The 16,547-nt window shown below is 34.6% G+C and overlaps 1 protein-coding gene across 2 annotated transcripts in view; it reads right to left on the reverse strand.

Moving 5' to 3' along the window:
* Positions 1-868: 868 nt before the first annotated feature.
* LOC141549998 (guanine nucleotide-binding protein subunit alpha-14) overlaps positions 869-16,547 on the reverse strand; it is a 266,321-nt gene continuing 250,642 nt past the window's right edge. For both annotated transcript variants that reach the window (XM_074280104.1, XM_074280105.1), the window contains exons 4-7: positions 15,484-15,612; positions 12,931-13,060; positions 9,280-9,433; positions 869-3,648 (exon numbers count right to left, since the gene is read on the reverse strand). In XM_074280104.1, the coding sequence (XP_074136205.1) occupies positions 3,458-3,648; positions 9,280-9,433; positions 12,931-13,060; positions 15,484-15,612 (604 nt within the window). In that variant the 3' untranslated portion in view covers positions 869-3,457. The remainder of the gene's footprint in view (positions 3,649-9,279; positions 9,434-12,930; positions 13,061-15,483; positions 15,613-16,547) is intronic.

Raw genomic sequence — 16,547 nt, forward strand, 5'->3', positions numbered from 1 at the left:
CCCTTTTAAAGTTTAAGGATATATTAATGTTAGAAACAAGGAAAGATGGCAAAAAGTTTCCCTCTTACCTTTCTTAAACCCTCATTTTTCTTTTTCTTTTCTTTTTTTTTTTTTTTTAACTTGTCTAGTAGGGAAAGATATTCAGATATCAGCTAATTAAGTGTGATAGAGGTTCTATCTTTCAAATAAATGCTTCTAATCTGTTAGTCTGTGATATTGTAATAGAGGGCTGTGCAGGAAAACTGGTTGAAAAGATGAGAAAAGGTTTGGATTTGTTATCAAGAGACTATCTAAGCAATGTAGCTGTCAGCCTGATGGGGAGAGGGTAGTAGGTGATGACATCTATTTTTAGGTAAAGCAAGATAGTGTAGTGATGAGAAAGAAAGGGAAAAAGAAGGATAAGTTCTGTAATTCCAGAGTGACTTGCAGTTTTACAATCAGTAATAGGGTTACTGTTAAAATTAATTACACTCGTACCTCCACACTGTTTGTTACTCAACATAGGTAAAAGTTGGCAGATTATTTTGAAAAATATGGGGAAAACTATTATTAATGCCTGGCATATTGTAGGCACTTAAGTAAATGCTTGTTGAATTGAAGAGTGTCTCTTACTACACTGACAACTAAGCCCTAAACCTTAGGAAAAAGAGAATAAACAATCAGTTTCTGTCTTTTGAGTCAACATATATCAAGTCAATTTAGTAAGCATCAAGTTCATGGTCTAGAAAAGAGGAAATTAGCTGTGTAACAAATAACTGTGATTACAAAATAAGATATGATCATTCAAAGAAAACTAGATGTAACTAAAAGTAACTGAACAGTGGTAGCAAAATATTCACACAATAAAAACATGAATATGCATAATATATTCAATGTCAGGCATAACTTTAATGAAAATAGTATTTGTGTGTGTGGTTTAGTTCTTTTTATATCACATCTCAAAAAAGACACAAATATGTATGCTAGAGACAATGTGTCTACCAGCTATCAAGAATCAACTAGCTAAAGACAATGCTTTTCTCAATCTCACTGGTTCATTTTTAACAGCTTGTACATGGATGTGTTTATATCTGTATGTTCAAACATGTGCACAGATTTCATCCAAAATATTAGATTCAACAGATAAAACAGTTGAATGGAATTTGTTTAAAAAAAAAAAAAAAAAAGCATCCAGTTGACCAACCTTGAAAAGTAGAAACTGGCCCAACTTGTTTCTCCCTAGTCCCAGAAGAAATCAAAGCATCTTTTGGGTATTAGGCCTTGAAGTCAGAAGATCTGAAATATTCTTTTTGCTTTAGGAAAATTGATAATTATATTAGGATAGAGATACATTATGTAGTTGTTTAATTCTTATTCTCTTCATAACCCCATTTGGGAAAGAACTACTTGCCTAAAATAACCTTTTTGGTTTTTTCCCTGTAGGCATATACACAGATATTTTACAATTATTTCAAAGTAGCTAGGGTCACAGAAAATCAAATAAATTAATCAAATATCTGAATAATTCTAGTAGGATAGGCTGGCTTCAGGAGTGTGAAATGTGTAAGTGGCTTTTACTGCTAAATAAAAGAAATCATGCAAATCTGTTTGGAGTCTCAGTTTCAAGTACTTAAGATTCAGAAGGAAATCAGATCCTTTAGTCTGATTAATACTTCAATGGAATTTCCCTTTATATCATCTGTAATTTTAAGTGGTCATCCAAATTTTAAGATCTCAAGGGAAGGGAATCCAGTACTTCCCTCAAAGAAGCCTATTCTACTTGGAAGAGATGCAATTATTAAGAAGTTATTGTTTTACCCTCACATTAAACCTAAATTCTCTCTGAAATTTCTACCCATTGCTCCTAGTTCTACAGGTAAGTTGATTCTTCCACAAGCTAGCTTTTCAACTATGTGATGAGTTATATACCCCTCTAACTTCTTTAACTTAAAGATTCCAAATTCCTTCAAATGACTATCATATGGTATAGTTTTGGACCCATCCTGGTCACCTTTCTTTGAATGTTACACTTCAAAGTTAGTGTCAGTCCACTAGAAAGTATTTTCCCCCTTGTTCTACATACTTTGTTTCTGTGAGAACAGCTTAAGACTGTTTTAGTCTTTCTGCTACTGGCCCATATGTGTTCTCACACTAATGTTAAGGTTACATTTAGGGGGGGAAAAACTAAATTCATTTCCCTTCTTATTCAAACTGTTGTTAGATATGCTCCTCCAATTCTGTACTTATTCTATCAAGAGAGTTCTTGAATTCAATTGTAGAATTTTTTCAATATAAAATTTTATCTTTTTTAATTCTATTCCTCATTTTGGCCTGAGATCTTTTTTGTTTGTTTGTTTGTTTGTTTTGATTTTGCCACACTAAGAAAATGTTTTAAATTCTAAATAAGTCTTGCCATCCCTAAACCTTAAACTATGTATGTATATGTTATTGAGATCTGAGAATGAGCACTCCTTTTTGCCATATCTCTAATTTATCACAAACTTGCCTGGGAAAGTGGTAGATGTTTGCTAGAAACAACTACTGTCTTTTTTTCTTTGGAAAAAGTATGAGTATCTGGAAAAAATTAAACTTGATAAAAACTGGGAAAAAAAAAAAAAAAACAGCCAGTCTAAGTATATGGGATGTTATATAAGTCAGTGGTATATACACCTAACTATAGGTGGATCATTTGCCATTAACACACATATCTTATATGATTTTTTTAAAAATGTCATTCCCAAACACCTTTGGTGGCACTTTATAATGAAGCCAATTTTATTAAAAGTGTATAATTGTCTTTTTAATTTATTCCCAAACTTTATATCCAGCTGCTTTAAAACAATCTCTTTAAATGTTAACAAAAGAAAAAATGCTTCAACATACCAAGAAGAAAACTGTAAATTTAAAATGAAGCTTCAAATCTATTCCAATGTCAAGCCTCCCTCCTGTCATTCCCTTACACTCCTAAGAGCATGGTTATGTGGTATAAGGCAACTTTGATTAAAAGTTTGTTGTTATGTAATTATAAATTGTTATCTTTAAACACATTGAAAAAGGAACGTTTGAGAATGTAATATGAATTGGAATGAGTTTTTTTAAACAGATTTCTGAAAAATGTCAAATATTCTTAAATTCAAAATTGCACAAAAAGAATCTCAGCCAAAATTAAAAACTCCATAAAACAAGTCCACTTTAAAAGTTTTTTTTAAAGGCATCAGTAAACTTTTGTATCCTTTCCTCTAAGCTCCATCACCCATTTCTTTAAAGCCTGTAGCAGTTACTAATAAACTGAGTGGATTTGGTACTCAGATTTGTTTTCCATAGGAGGCTGGTTGGTTACCTGTGTGAGTCACAGTGTAATGGGTAGGGCAATAGAGAATCTGAGAAGCATTTGCAGAAAAAAACCCAGAACAAAACAAAAAAGAAAAAAAAAAACAAAACACCCTTCTCTCATTGCAGAGAGAAAAAAGTGCAGCCTTTAAACAAGATTGAATTCCCTTAAATTTAACTGTAGAATAGTATCTTTGACTGCTGCGAACACAAAGCGGATATTTTCTGTATCTGTTGCACATGTGAAGTGGGAATAGATAACTTTCTCTTTGTCTGGATTCTGGTCTTGATAAAGCTTCAAGATGAAGTCTCTGGCAGCTTTGACATCCTGTTTAGGTCCTAATCAGAAGTATAATCATGGATATTAGAAAAATGAGACACACTGGGCCATCCTTATAGATCAACTTTTCTCAGCCTTTTGAGCCTCGTGATAGCGGTTATTGGAAACACTATAGAGCTTTTGTTTAAGCAGATTACATTTATCAATACTTAGTAATTCATTTAAAATAATAATCCCATTACACGTTAACATAAACATTTTATGAAAATAACTGGCTGTACACGACAATAAGAAGACTATACGATGATCAATTCTGATGGACGTGGCTCTCCAACAATGAGAACATTCAGACTACTTCCAATGATCTTGTGAGGAAGAGAGCCATCTACGTCCAAAGGACTGTGGGAACTGAGTATGGTTCACAACATAGTATTTTCACTCTTTTTTTGTTGTTGTTTGCATTTTTTTTTTCTTGTTTGATTTGATTTTTCTTATGCAGCAAGATAGTTATATAAATAATGTATGCATATATTGGATTACTTACTATCTAGGGGAAGGTGTGGGAAAGGGGAGGGAAAATTGGAATACAAGGTTTTGCCAGGGTTAATGTTGAAGAATTATCCATGCATGGGTTTTGTCTTTTTTTTTAAATTAAAGCTTTTTATTCACAAAACATATACATGGGTAATTGCTCAACATTTGACCCTTGCAAAACATTTTGTTCCTAATTTCTCCCCTCTTCCCCCCCACCCTCTCCCCTAACTGGCAGATAGTCCAATACATGTTAAATATTTAAAAATATGTTAAATCCAATATATGTATACATATTTATACAATTATCTTGCTGCATAAGAAAAATCAGATCAAAAAGGAAGAAAAAACTGAGAAAAAAAACAATGCAAGCAAACAACAACAGAGTGAGAATGCTGTGTTGTAATCCACACTCCCATGGTCCTCTCTCTGGTGTAGATGGCTCTCTTCATCACTGAACAAGTGGCACTGGTTTGAATCATCTCACTGTTGAAGAAAGCCATGTCCATCAGAATTGAACACAAGGAACCTTATCTCTGTGGCCATGTCAATCTTGTAGTGTTTGTTCCTTGTGACCTTCAGTTTGCTCCGGGTCTCATGTCCTTTCAGGGGAACTGCCCAGTCAGCCCCTAATAGAAGAAAGTCAGGTCCATCAGAATTGATTGTTGTATAGTCTTCTTGTTGACGTGTATAATGATCTCCTGGTTCTGCTCATTTCACTTAGCATCAGTTCATTGCAGGTCTCTTCAGGTCTCTATTCTCATAGAATAATAATATTCCATAACATTCATATACCATAATTTATTCAGCCATTCTCCAGTTGGTGGGCATCCACTCAGTTTCCAGTTTTTTAGCTACAACAAAAAGGGCTACCACAAGCATTTTTGCATAAGTGGGTCCCTATCCCTTGCTTCCCTTCTAATCTTGTCTGTATTAGGTTTGTTTGTACAAAATCTTTTTAACTTAATATAATCAAAGTTACCTATTTTGTGACCAATAATCTCTAGTTCTTCATTCACAAATTCCTTCCTCCTCCACAAGTCTGAGAGGTAAACTATCCTTTGTTCTTCCAATTTATTTATAATCTCATTCTTTATGCCTAGGTCGTGAACCCATTTTGACCTTATCTTGGTGTATGGTGTTAAGTGTGGGTCAATGCCTAGCTTCTGCCATACTAATTTCCAATTTTCCCAGCAGTTTTTGTGTAATAGTGAATTCTTATCCCAAAAGCTGAGGTTTTTGGGTTTGTCAAATACTAGATTGCTATAGTTATTGACTATTTTATCCTGTGAACCTAATCTATTCCATGATCAACTAGTCTTTTTTAGCCAATACCAAATGAATATGATGACTGCTTCTTTATAATATACTTTTGGATCTGGTACAGCTAGGCCACCTTCATTTGCTTTTCTCTTCATTAATTCCTTTGAAATTCTTGCCCTTTTGTTCTTCCAGATGAATTTTGTTATTTTTTTCTAGGTCAGTAAAATAGTTTCTTGGGTGTCTAATTGGTATGGCACTAAATAAATAAATTAGTTTAGGGAGTATTGTCATCTTTATTATATTCACTCAACCTATCCAAGAGCACTTGATATTTTTCCAATTGCTAAGATTTACATCTGATATGTTCTGAAAACAAAAAGCTTTAATAAAAAAAGAATTACTGTGCCATCTCCTCCAAAATGAGAATAGTGATATAAATTTGTTATGACTCCAGTTGGCATAGTTTCATGATTTTTTTCTAGTTTCATTCAGTAGTACATGTGTTGGAGTGAAAACAGTGGGGTAAAAGTAAGCCATGCCTGAGGTTTAGCGAAGCAACATCAGTTGTTTAAATTTCTTGCCCCCATGAAAAGGGACGCAAGAGATTTAAGAAAAAAAAAAAAAAAAAAACAAAAAACCAACAACTGTGTAGACCTATTTCAAGATGAAAAAGGAAAGTGATAGAAGTGCAGTAGTGAATATAGAGATTGGAGATCACTGTGGGTAAGGGACAGAGTAGGGGCGGGGATGGAGGAGAGATTTCAAAGCACTGAGAGATGGGATAACTATAGATTGTGATAAGATATAGGAAATTTCAAAGTTCTTGAATGTAGAAGTGGTGTGTTTGTAGATGAAGACAAGATTAAGCATGTGGCTGAGTTAAGTTGGAGAAGCAGGTCTCTAAGAATTGAGTAAAGTTGAGGAGCTGTATATTTATAGTTTGAAGGAGAATCATGTTGAAGCCCCCTAATATGGTGCAGGAGTTGGGAAGAGAAACACTGAGTTCAGCCCGTTAAGGAAAAAAGGGGTATGTTCTGAAGGTCTGAGGACAGCAGCTAAGGATCGAATGAACTCCTAAGTTACAGAATGATGTTGGAGAGGGTGAATCTGGGGAACAAAGCCTATTGCAACTCCACTGCCTCACCTAATGAGTAGGGAAAGAAGAATGATAACTCATAGCTAGAATTGGAGGCCTAGGGGTCTGTGTCTTCAAGAGCAAGATAATGGATGGAATGATAAAGAAAAGTTTTGTTATTTATGTTTCGGGTATTCCAGAAAGCACAATAGAATGGGTGGGGTTGGGTTAAGGAGAATAAGGGAGCAAGCATAGGGGACAGGAAATGGGATCTGAGTGACAGCAGCAGGCCTGGAGTCACTGGGATGGGGACTTAAAGGGGGGAGACAGAGGAAGTACAGTGGGAATCTGTGAGTAATAATTTTAGAAGGCTTTTCACTAGTCCTGGGGTGGAGTTCTCTCAAAATCTGACATTGTTTAATCAACTCAATCCAGTTAAGACCGAGGCCAGTTTTCTGTAAATCTCTTAAAATAATTTTGTTATTTGACAAATTTGGCTTGCTAAAATTCAGTCATCTGCTTTGTCCTAGTATCCTTGTTTAAAAAGCAAAAACAGAAACAACTGAATTTAGTTTGGCAGCATTCAGTTGGTGAACTCATAGTAGTAGGTTTTTAGTGATCATTATTTGCTTTTTAAATAAATATCATAAAATATCAAATGAATAACTCTCCAGAATTCTTCTGAGGATTTATATTAAATTCACTGATTTGTTATCTCTAGAAACCTTTCTCATCCCTTTGAAAATATTTGCCCATCTCCAATCTTCTGGGACCTCTCTTGTTCTGCATATTGTCTTTAATATTAACAAGAATAGCTCTGTGATAACCTCAGAGTTCTTTATGTGCTCTTAGATTCATTGGGACATGAAAACCAGAACTCATTTAAACAGCTATTTATATTTTTCTCTCTCACTTACTGGGGACCCCAAATCCTCAAGTTTGTTTTTCCCCTTCCAGTCTGAAAATCCTTCATGATGGTGAAGAAAGAAGCAAAATGAAAACAAAATAATTATGCTTTCTTTCTCATCTGACCTCATATAGCCTATACTTCACAATTCTAGGATAGCAATGATCTCATTCTGCATTTTTTAGAATAGTCAACAGAAACATCAGATATAAGCTGGAGGGAACCTGAGAAGTTCATCTAGTCCAACCCCCTTGTTTTACGTGTGTGTGTGTGTGTGTGTGCGTGCGCGCGCGTTGTATAACGCGCACACACACATACACAAACACATATATATATATATATATATATACAATTACATGTTACAAATATAACCAATTAAATATTTAAATTTAATCATGTTAAATAATTTATTGAGTATTAATTTTATATTTAATATTATTTTACATTAATTTTTAATACTTAATAAAAATTTTAGCAATATTGATTTGTATCATTTTGCTATTTAATTTCTAAATACTTATATATCACATTTCTGTATATTTTATTTACATATATTGATCATGGCCTTGATTTCATGCTAGCAGAACTACTAACTAGGAGAAAAACAAACACATTTGACTCTTTAGAAGCAGGAAAGGAACTAAAGGGGCAGGATTATTCAGGACATTAGTAAAAAATTGTTCACTAGATTTGGAATATGAAATATATGAGTTCAGGTCTCCTTGGATAAGTTACTTAACCTGTCTGGATTTCAGTTATCATACCTGTAAAATAGGAAGTGTGTATTTGATAACCTTTAAGGTTCTTTCAAACATAGATACATAATTCTGTGATCAACTCCTATAGAGTCAAGACTTTACAGCCTTAAACTTTTAATGCTTTTGAAACAAAATGCCATTTCTTCATTTTTCTACTGCTGTTTCTATTCAGGTATGTCCTCTCCACTACATGAACTAGGCCAAAAAGAGCAACCAAACACAACCTCTTCGCCTACTTAGCAAATGATTCTGTCTTATATTTTCCAAGGTATTCCCTATGTTCACACCTTGTTGTTTGCCTCTAGGAATACATTCCAGCATCTTTGGTTCTGGCCTGTTTTTCCAAACCATTTGCATCAGGATGGAAGTAAAGGAATAGGCTGGCCAACTCTTGGTAAATAGAGCAAATGTCTCAACTTGTGATATTAGAAGAGTAACAAAGGGCTTAAAGTTAAATTTTCTTCCTTCTACACTTTTCTTCCTGGAAGATTCCAACACCTGTGTTATACAGGAGAAATCCCCTCGATTAATTTGTGTTCACTTCTTTCCTCTCCCCAGGGTATGCAATGAGGTGTTCTAATATTAACCTCAGCACCTATATGTGTCATTGCATAATACTGGGGCTCATTAAAGTAGAGCACTTAGTGAACAGCACCTATAGAGAGATCATGTTGCAAAAATCAGAATAGTGTACACAATAGAACAAGGACAATTCCATTTCTACAGGGTCATAGAAGGCATTAGGTGTTCTGTGGCCATCCTTATCGCCACATACTAGAATATTACTATGAGTAGCTATTCTAGACAAGTGTTTGTCTAACTTGGATCTGGGTTCAGATAATCCTGCTTAAATTACCTTTCTACCAGTTCTAGTGGTGTAACCTTAAGTAATTTATTTCATTTGGATTTCACTTTCATACCTGCAGGATAATCTCCAAGGTCTCAACTCTAGATCCAAGGTCTTATTTTTTTTTTTTTAAGGCTCCTAATGATAAAGGTGCTACGCATGTCCTACAGCAAGCAGTGATTCCATTGTATAATGTCTACCAACTGGGGAAGGCGGTTGGGAAGATAATAGTGACATCAAAATGTAACTAATGAACTGGGTGGATGCACTTGATAGCATGTATTCTGGTACAGAATCAGAGATTCTTACCTGTGTATTCTGGGAAATAGCTGATAAGATGGGAGTACATGATTTTCTCCTCTAAAAGATCTTTTTTGTTTAAGAACAAAATCACTGATGAATTCAGGAACCAGGGATAAGTGATGATTGTTTTAAATAAGGCTTTGCTCTCTTCCATGCGATTCTGTACAGAAAATAGAGACCTTGGTTTTTAAGCTTAATAAAAAAGAATATTGAATTTCCACCTCTCTCCCAATCCTGAAGTCTTGGGGTCACTGCCAAGAAGTACATGTAAAGAACATTTACTATCATCTCTATTCCAAAGGGAAGGGTGCACAATCTACAGCAAAGAGTCTTAAAGGTCAGTAGGCCTTTATCTCATATCCCCCAGTTGGCTTTTTTTTTTTTTTTTTCCTTTTTTCCCACTTTGTCATCCCTTTCACCAATTTCTTTGTTTAACTCTATTCTTGCAAGCTCTGTTTCTCAGACTGCTCTTTCCATATAAATCTTCCATTTCTGGCTTTATACCATGAACTTAAATGTAAGCAAACTTTTAATAATTTTTTGCAACTTTGCACAAAAGTATTGTGTTCTGCTTCCACATAATAATCATGAAAAATCAATAGGATCCCAATCATAGTCAACCATTTCAGCTGGCAAGATCATTTAGGTCAAGGACCAAAGCAAAACACTATGTACATGTGGGCAATATATCAATCAATCAAGCATTTGTTAAGTGCCTACTAAAAATGTGTTACACATTGTGTTGGTGATGTAAAGAAGAATTAAAATAATTCCTACTTGCAAGAACTTACCTGTTGTTGTATGATACAGATACATTTCAGTGTATGTATAATGAATATCTGTTAGATAGATAAAAGGTAGCTAGGGAGAATGAATGCACTAGCAGTTGGGAGCAGCAGAGTCAAAAGATTTCATACAGAAAATAGAGGATTATGAAAGTTTTCTAGACAGTGATATTAACATCATTGCTAAACAATGGAAAAGATGGGCATCTCAAAAGCTCATAGATTATGAGAAGCTGGCTAAAGTCTAGAAGAAAGAAAAATAGTAATTGGACTTTAAAAAGGTTTTGTTTTCTTCCATTTTTTTTCTATGAAGAGGAAAAGGAAGGAACTTGGGGAAAATAATTTTAAGGCTGGACATGGAGGAAAAAAGTTAAATAATAATGTTATTCAGCAGCAGTTCACTAACCCATTTCTACTCTCCCCCTAACCCCATCCCCCCTTACTATCTGACCTGAGATTTAACATTTGTAACCAGAAATTATATCCTTCATTTTGCCTATAGTGGTATGTTGTGTATTGGGGAGAGTTGCTGTTATATGTATAATGTTGTAAAGGATGGTACAATGGTATAAAGAGAACATAAGATTGATGAATAATTCAAAGAACTAAAAAGCAATATTTTATTCAAGATCTCCCCATTTGAGGCTTCTGAAAAATGAGTTGGGAAACATCTTTGCACTTCCTAACATCAACACTTAAACGGTTGTTAGGAGCAAAGATCATTAAAGAAATTTAATGCTTAGTTGGCATATTAGACATGCAGTTCAACAATCACAAGGACACAAAAATGATGAGATTTAAGTGGTAAAGTAACAGGAGCAGCTTCAGGGTCTGAACACACATGCTAGTCAGGAAGACTAGCACCTCAGACACTGTTAACATGTGACAGAGCAAATCACTACCTTTTTGAGTCTTTATTTCTGCGTCTATAAAATGGAGAAATAACAATATCTAGTTTACCTGTCTCAAAAGGTATTTATAAAACTCAGAGGAGATCATCTGTTTAAGTACTTTGTAAACTTTAAAGCCCATAACAATGTTATTTTCTGAAAGGTATTTTGTTTAATGCTCTGAGGACTGGGGGAAGGAGAAAGAACATGAAGACCTATGAATTTGACAGAAAAAAATCTGCATTGCAATGAACTACATACACTACAGTGAATTCTAGAAATGTTTTCACATGAATGTGCACAAAATAACAAAACTTCTTCAAGTCTTGCTCCAAGATAGCTGAGAGATATGGGTTTGGTAGTGACAGAGAGGAACTAGTAGTGGTTTGGGAGATCATCTCTAGAGAAGTTTGAACTAAGTAACAGAATCCACCAAAGTATATTCTTTGAGGGCCCAGCTATACTACAGAGCAGATCTAACTTAACTGGGGCAGTATGCATAGTGATCAACCTAACCAGAAATCAAGACATGTTTTGTCAGAAGGATATTTGTTTTGCAAAAACTTTGTTTAAATATATATTTTAGCCTAGAAAGAGTTACGTGAACTAATGCAAAGTGAAGTGAGAAGAACCAGAAGAACACTGTACACAGTTAACAAGGTCAATTTTGATAGACTTGGCTCTTCTCAGCAGTACAATGATCCAAGACAATTCCAATAGACTTGGGATAGAAAATGCCTTGCTCATCCAGAGAAAGAACTATGGAAACTGAATGTGAATCAATGCATACTGTTTTCACATACACACCCCCCTTTTTTTCCCTTTCTCGTGGCTTTTCCCTTTTGTTTTTATTTTTCTTTCACAACAACATGATTAACATGGAAGTGTGTGTGTGTGTGTGTGTGTGTGTGTGTGTGTAGCACAATAAATTATAATTCTAATCAGGGGCTCTTCCTGGGCAAGAACCAGAGTGCAGACCAAGAGAGCAGTAACCACACCTCTCCCCAGATCACATCATCTTGGAAACCCCAAAAACTTACAAACCCCTATTACTGTCTCTGAAAACAGCAGTACAAATAAGCCTGTAGCGTGAGGCCGTGGCAATTCTCCCCATCCCCACTCCCAGAAACAGAGCCTAACATTAATATAAAGTTCCAAGTCAAGAAATGGTAGGAAAATGAACAATAAAAAACCCGATCATAAAAAGCTACTATGGTGACAAGAAAAATCGACACAAACTGAGAAAAAACAAAAATAACTACAAGGAAAATCTTCCTCCCCCCCCCCAAAAAAAAAAGTGAATTGGAAAAAGTCCAACAAATCCTATAAGAGCTTTAAAAAGTTAGTTTTTAAAAATGAGTGGTAAAGAAAAAAACTTATGAAAAGAACATCTTTGCAAATGAGACAAAAATACTGAAGAAAACAATACCCTAAACAACAAAATTGGCCATATAGAAAAAGAGATACAAAAATAATTCATGAAAGCAGAATTAACCTAATAGAAAAAGATATTTAAAAACTCACTGAAGAAAAGAATTCCTTAAAAATGAGAATTGGGGAAGTGGAAGCTAATGTCTCCATGAAACATAATAAAATAAAAATTTTAATTCAATATTTTAAAATGACTGTTAAACATTTTACATATAATTGGGAAATAAAAACTTTTAAAATATACTTTAATTGAATTAGGACTCTTCCCTGGGACATGTGTCCATTATATCTCAGTTCCTGTCACCAACAGAAACTGTCCCAGATTTAATCTGATCTAACTTTACTCCCTTTATTAGCTAAGAAAAGCTTGGGAGAATCTTCACACCTGAATCTTGTAGAGACTGTGGGGGAGGGGGAAAGAAGACATTGTTTGAATAAGTTTATCTTTAATGGTTAGACCCAAGAAATAGAAACCATCACCAGTTTAAAATTATTTTTCTTTGTGGGAGTATTTCTTTCCCAAATTCATTTAAGTTTTCTACCTAACTTACCTCATTGTCACATTCAGCCAGGACTTGATCATATTCACTCAGAGCTACTAAGAAAATGATGGAAGTGACACTTTCAAAACAGTGGATCCATTTCCGCCTCTCAGACCTCTGGCCTCCAACATCCACCATCCTGCCCAGTAAAAACAGAACACAACTGAGATTACACAGTTCTTTATTTTTTTACAGAAAAGTCTTCATTTATTAGAGAAAAATATTTGAGCACCTTCTTCAGGAAGCTTTCCTTAATCTTACTCTAGAATCTACTTTATCTTTCTCAGAACTAGGTTATATCTTCCCCTACATTTTGCTTCGACAAGCTTCTTAAGGGCAGGGACTATCTTGTTTGCTAGTATTTATATTCCCAGCATTTAGCTGCCTAGCACCCAATAAATTCTTAATAAGAACTTGCTCTATTATCTAGCTATTTCTGGAAACAACTCATTCTACTTTTGAGTGCTTCCAATTGTTAGAAAATTCTTCCATTAAAGACTAAATCTGCATACCTACAATTTTCACCCACAGCTCCAAGTCTTATTCTTGGGTATCAAGAAGAATAAAATTCATCCAAAAACAGGGTAGAACATGTTTCCATAGCTTTTTAATGGAATACTTTGTTCAATTTAAGGTAGGAAGGGAGCTGATGGGTTGGGACTCAGAGGAGGAAGAATACAATAATTTTTACGTAAAAGTCATTTCCAGGAACTCAGTATATTTTATCTGAAGGAGAGATTTAAGAGGGACATAATGCAGTCAAATATTTAAAACTCTATCATGCAGAAGAGAAGAATTAAACTTACTTTTCTTTGAGGGCAGAACTAGGAATAATAGGTAAAAGATGAAGAGAGGAAAGTTTCCATTTGATTCTTATCAGAATTGTCCAAAAATGAAACGGACCACACTAGGATCCCTCTCTCTAGAGATGGTTGAGTAGAGACTGAATAAACATGTTAATGATGCCAGACAGAGGATCCCATCCAGGTATAGGCTGACTTTGATGGACCACAGATTCTGAGCCAGAAGTGACATCAAGAGAATGTCTAGAGAGTATCAACTTCATTTTATATATGAGGAAACGATTGGCCCACAGAAGTGCAATAATTTCCTCAATATCACAGAGGTTGTAATTGTAAAGGGTGAGGTTTGAAAGCAGGTCCTTCATCTCCAGAGCCAATGTTCTCAGTGAATTTTGCCGCCTCTTAAACCTTCTAATGGCCTTTCCATTCCTGAGCTTCTGTGATTCTGAAAATTTTCTTTCACATGGCAGCCCTTCAAATACATATAGGCAGCATGTTATGTCTACACACCCACCCCAATCTTAGTTGAGTTTTTCATTCTTCCCCTTCCCCATGGTGATTGATATTCCTGGGGAAGCAGTGAATAAATTGGCGATTTCAAAAAGCATGAAATGCATCAAAATTTGGCATGGATTCCATTCAAATTTACTAATGCACTGGCTTCAACTCCACCTATTCTTTCTATTTCTTCTGTGCAATAAGTATTAATTGCTTACAATATGCCCCATATTTTGATTGACTCAAATTACCTTGCAACTTACCTTGCAATTACCTTACAAATTAGACATATGAAAAAAGAGGTTTTATGAGACACCAAGGAGTCAATGTATTTCCTGAAGATGCTGAGCCAATGCCATTTGTAACCAAAGGAAGTCAAAAAATATTAGACATTGTCAGGAACAATAATGAAGATGAAACATAAAACGTGATCCCACCCTGCTATAAAACTATAGTTTATCCAAATCTTAAAGACTGAATAAAGTTCTGATTACAGGTTTGTAAATCTAGACCTTGAAGGGTCCTCAGAAAGTCTAGTCCAACACTCTCATTTTACAATCAAATGAACTAAGGCTAAGGAAGCAAGTGATTTATTTGCTCAAGAATTTTCTGATCCCAGAGACGGTATACAATGCCTCCAATTTTGTTCTTGAAATAGCTTGAATGTGAAGAGGAAGGAAACTAGCAAAGCTGAAAGAGGAAACATAAAGAACAATTATATGTGTCAGAAAGGAACTTTGTCTTTTCCTTAAGTGAGGAAAAGCATCAGTTGTCAAAATATTCAATTAAGTTGTCACAGAAATAACAGCTTCTGAGCAATGATAGCATTTAAAGGAAAAGAAAATATAACTCTGTAACAACAATGAAAAAGTGAATTTTATTACTCAAGGACCTTTCTTTCTTCCCAAAATCCTGCCTCAGTTAAGAATTATCTATGGCAAGTCTCCTAGTCCCTGCTTTTGTGGTTAGTAAAGGGAAGTAAAAGGTAATGTGATAAAACAAAAAGGACACTGAACTTGGAATTACCAAATCTTAGCTTCAAATCCCATCTAAACAAATAGAAAGTTACATTAGGCCTTTAAAGCCCTTTCCTGCTTTAAATCTATGCTCCTATGATGCTGTAAATATTATTCTAAGGCCATAAAGCACCTTAGGGAACATTGATGAGTTTCATATTCCTGGGCACCATTTAAAAAAACAAAACAAAACAGTGGCATTTACAGATTCTTAACAGGCTACTCAGATAAGGTCACCATCTTACCGAAAGATGATATTTTCTAAATCAAAGGGATATTCAATAATTCCAGTTGTGGGCACTCGGACACGAAGAACATCTTGCTGTGTTGGCACAAATGATGGCATGGCAATCCGGTCAATATCACTCAGGTAACTGTAAGGTCAAATAATGGGAGTTGAAATGTATTTTCAAGGAACATCCTATTATAAAACAAGCTGTTTTCCCATTAAAACAGATTTATTCTTCCGTAAAGCACAACACTAAACAAGATACATCATCTTTAGATTCCACCCTTCAAATGACTATTATTTCAGGAAGAAGATGGGATAGATCTTACTTTTAAGGGAACCTGCAAGTTATTCAGTTGGTTCTTCCTGGATCCTAGGTAGATAAGTATGTACTCTTAGCAACCATTAATTTAGTGATTACTACCATATTTATCTGCATAGACTTCTTTCCTCAGTGGGGTGGGATTAGAGTAGAAAGGTGAGCAGGGAGAATTTTGTACTTACATATGCATACACACATATAAATATATATATATATACATATATATTCACACATGTATATGTGTATATAATATTTACAGTTATATGTGTGTATATGTGTTTTTATGTATGTGTGCATGTATGTCTGTGAGTTTGTTTCTTTTGACACCGAGTCTTTCACCTCTCCATCAGTGAAGCATGTTTAATCATCAGTCTTTTGCAATCTTGGTTGGCCATTTTATTGATCAGAATTCCCAGTTTGTTCAAAGTTGTTTGAACTGACTATATTGTTGTTACTGTACAAAGTATTCTGATTCTCTGTTTACTTCATCCTGCATCAGTTAATATAATTTCCTAAGTTTCTCTAAAATAATCTTTAATAATAATGTTAATATCCAAAAGAAGATTGGAATTAAATCAATAATGTTGAACATTTGCCTATTACCATCTAACTTTTTCATTAAGGATACCATCAACATTTTGTACATTATTCTCTTAAATATTTTTTAAAATAGAAAAAGCAAGCATCTAGCTGAGACATTATTGATTTAATTCCAATTTTCTTTTGGATATTAACATTATCTATGATATTTTCCCTTT

This window comes from Sminthopsis crassicaudata, chromosome 1, assembly GCF_048593235.1.
Source record: "Sminthopsis crassicaudata isolate SCR6 chromosome 1, ASM4859323v1, whole genome shotgun sequence".
NCBI classification, from domain to species: Eukaryota; Metazoa; Chordata; class Mammalia; order Dasyuromorphia; family Dasyuridae; genus Sminthopsis; species Sminthopsis crassicaudata.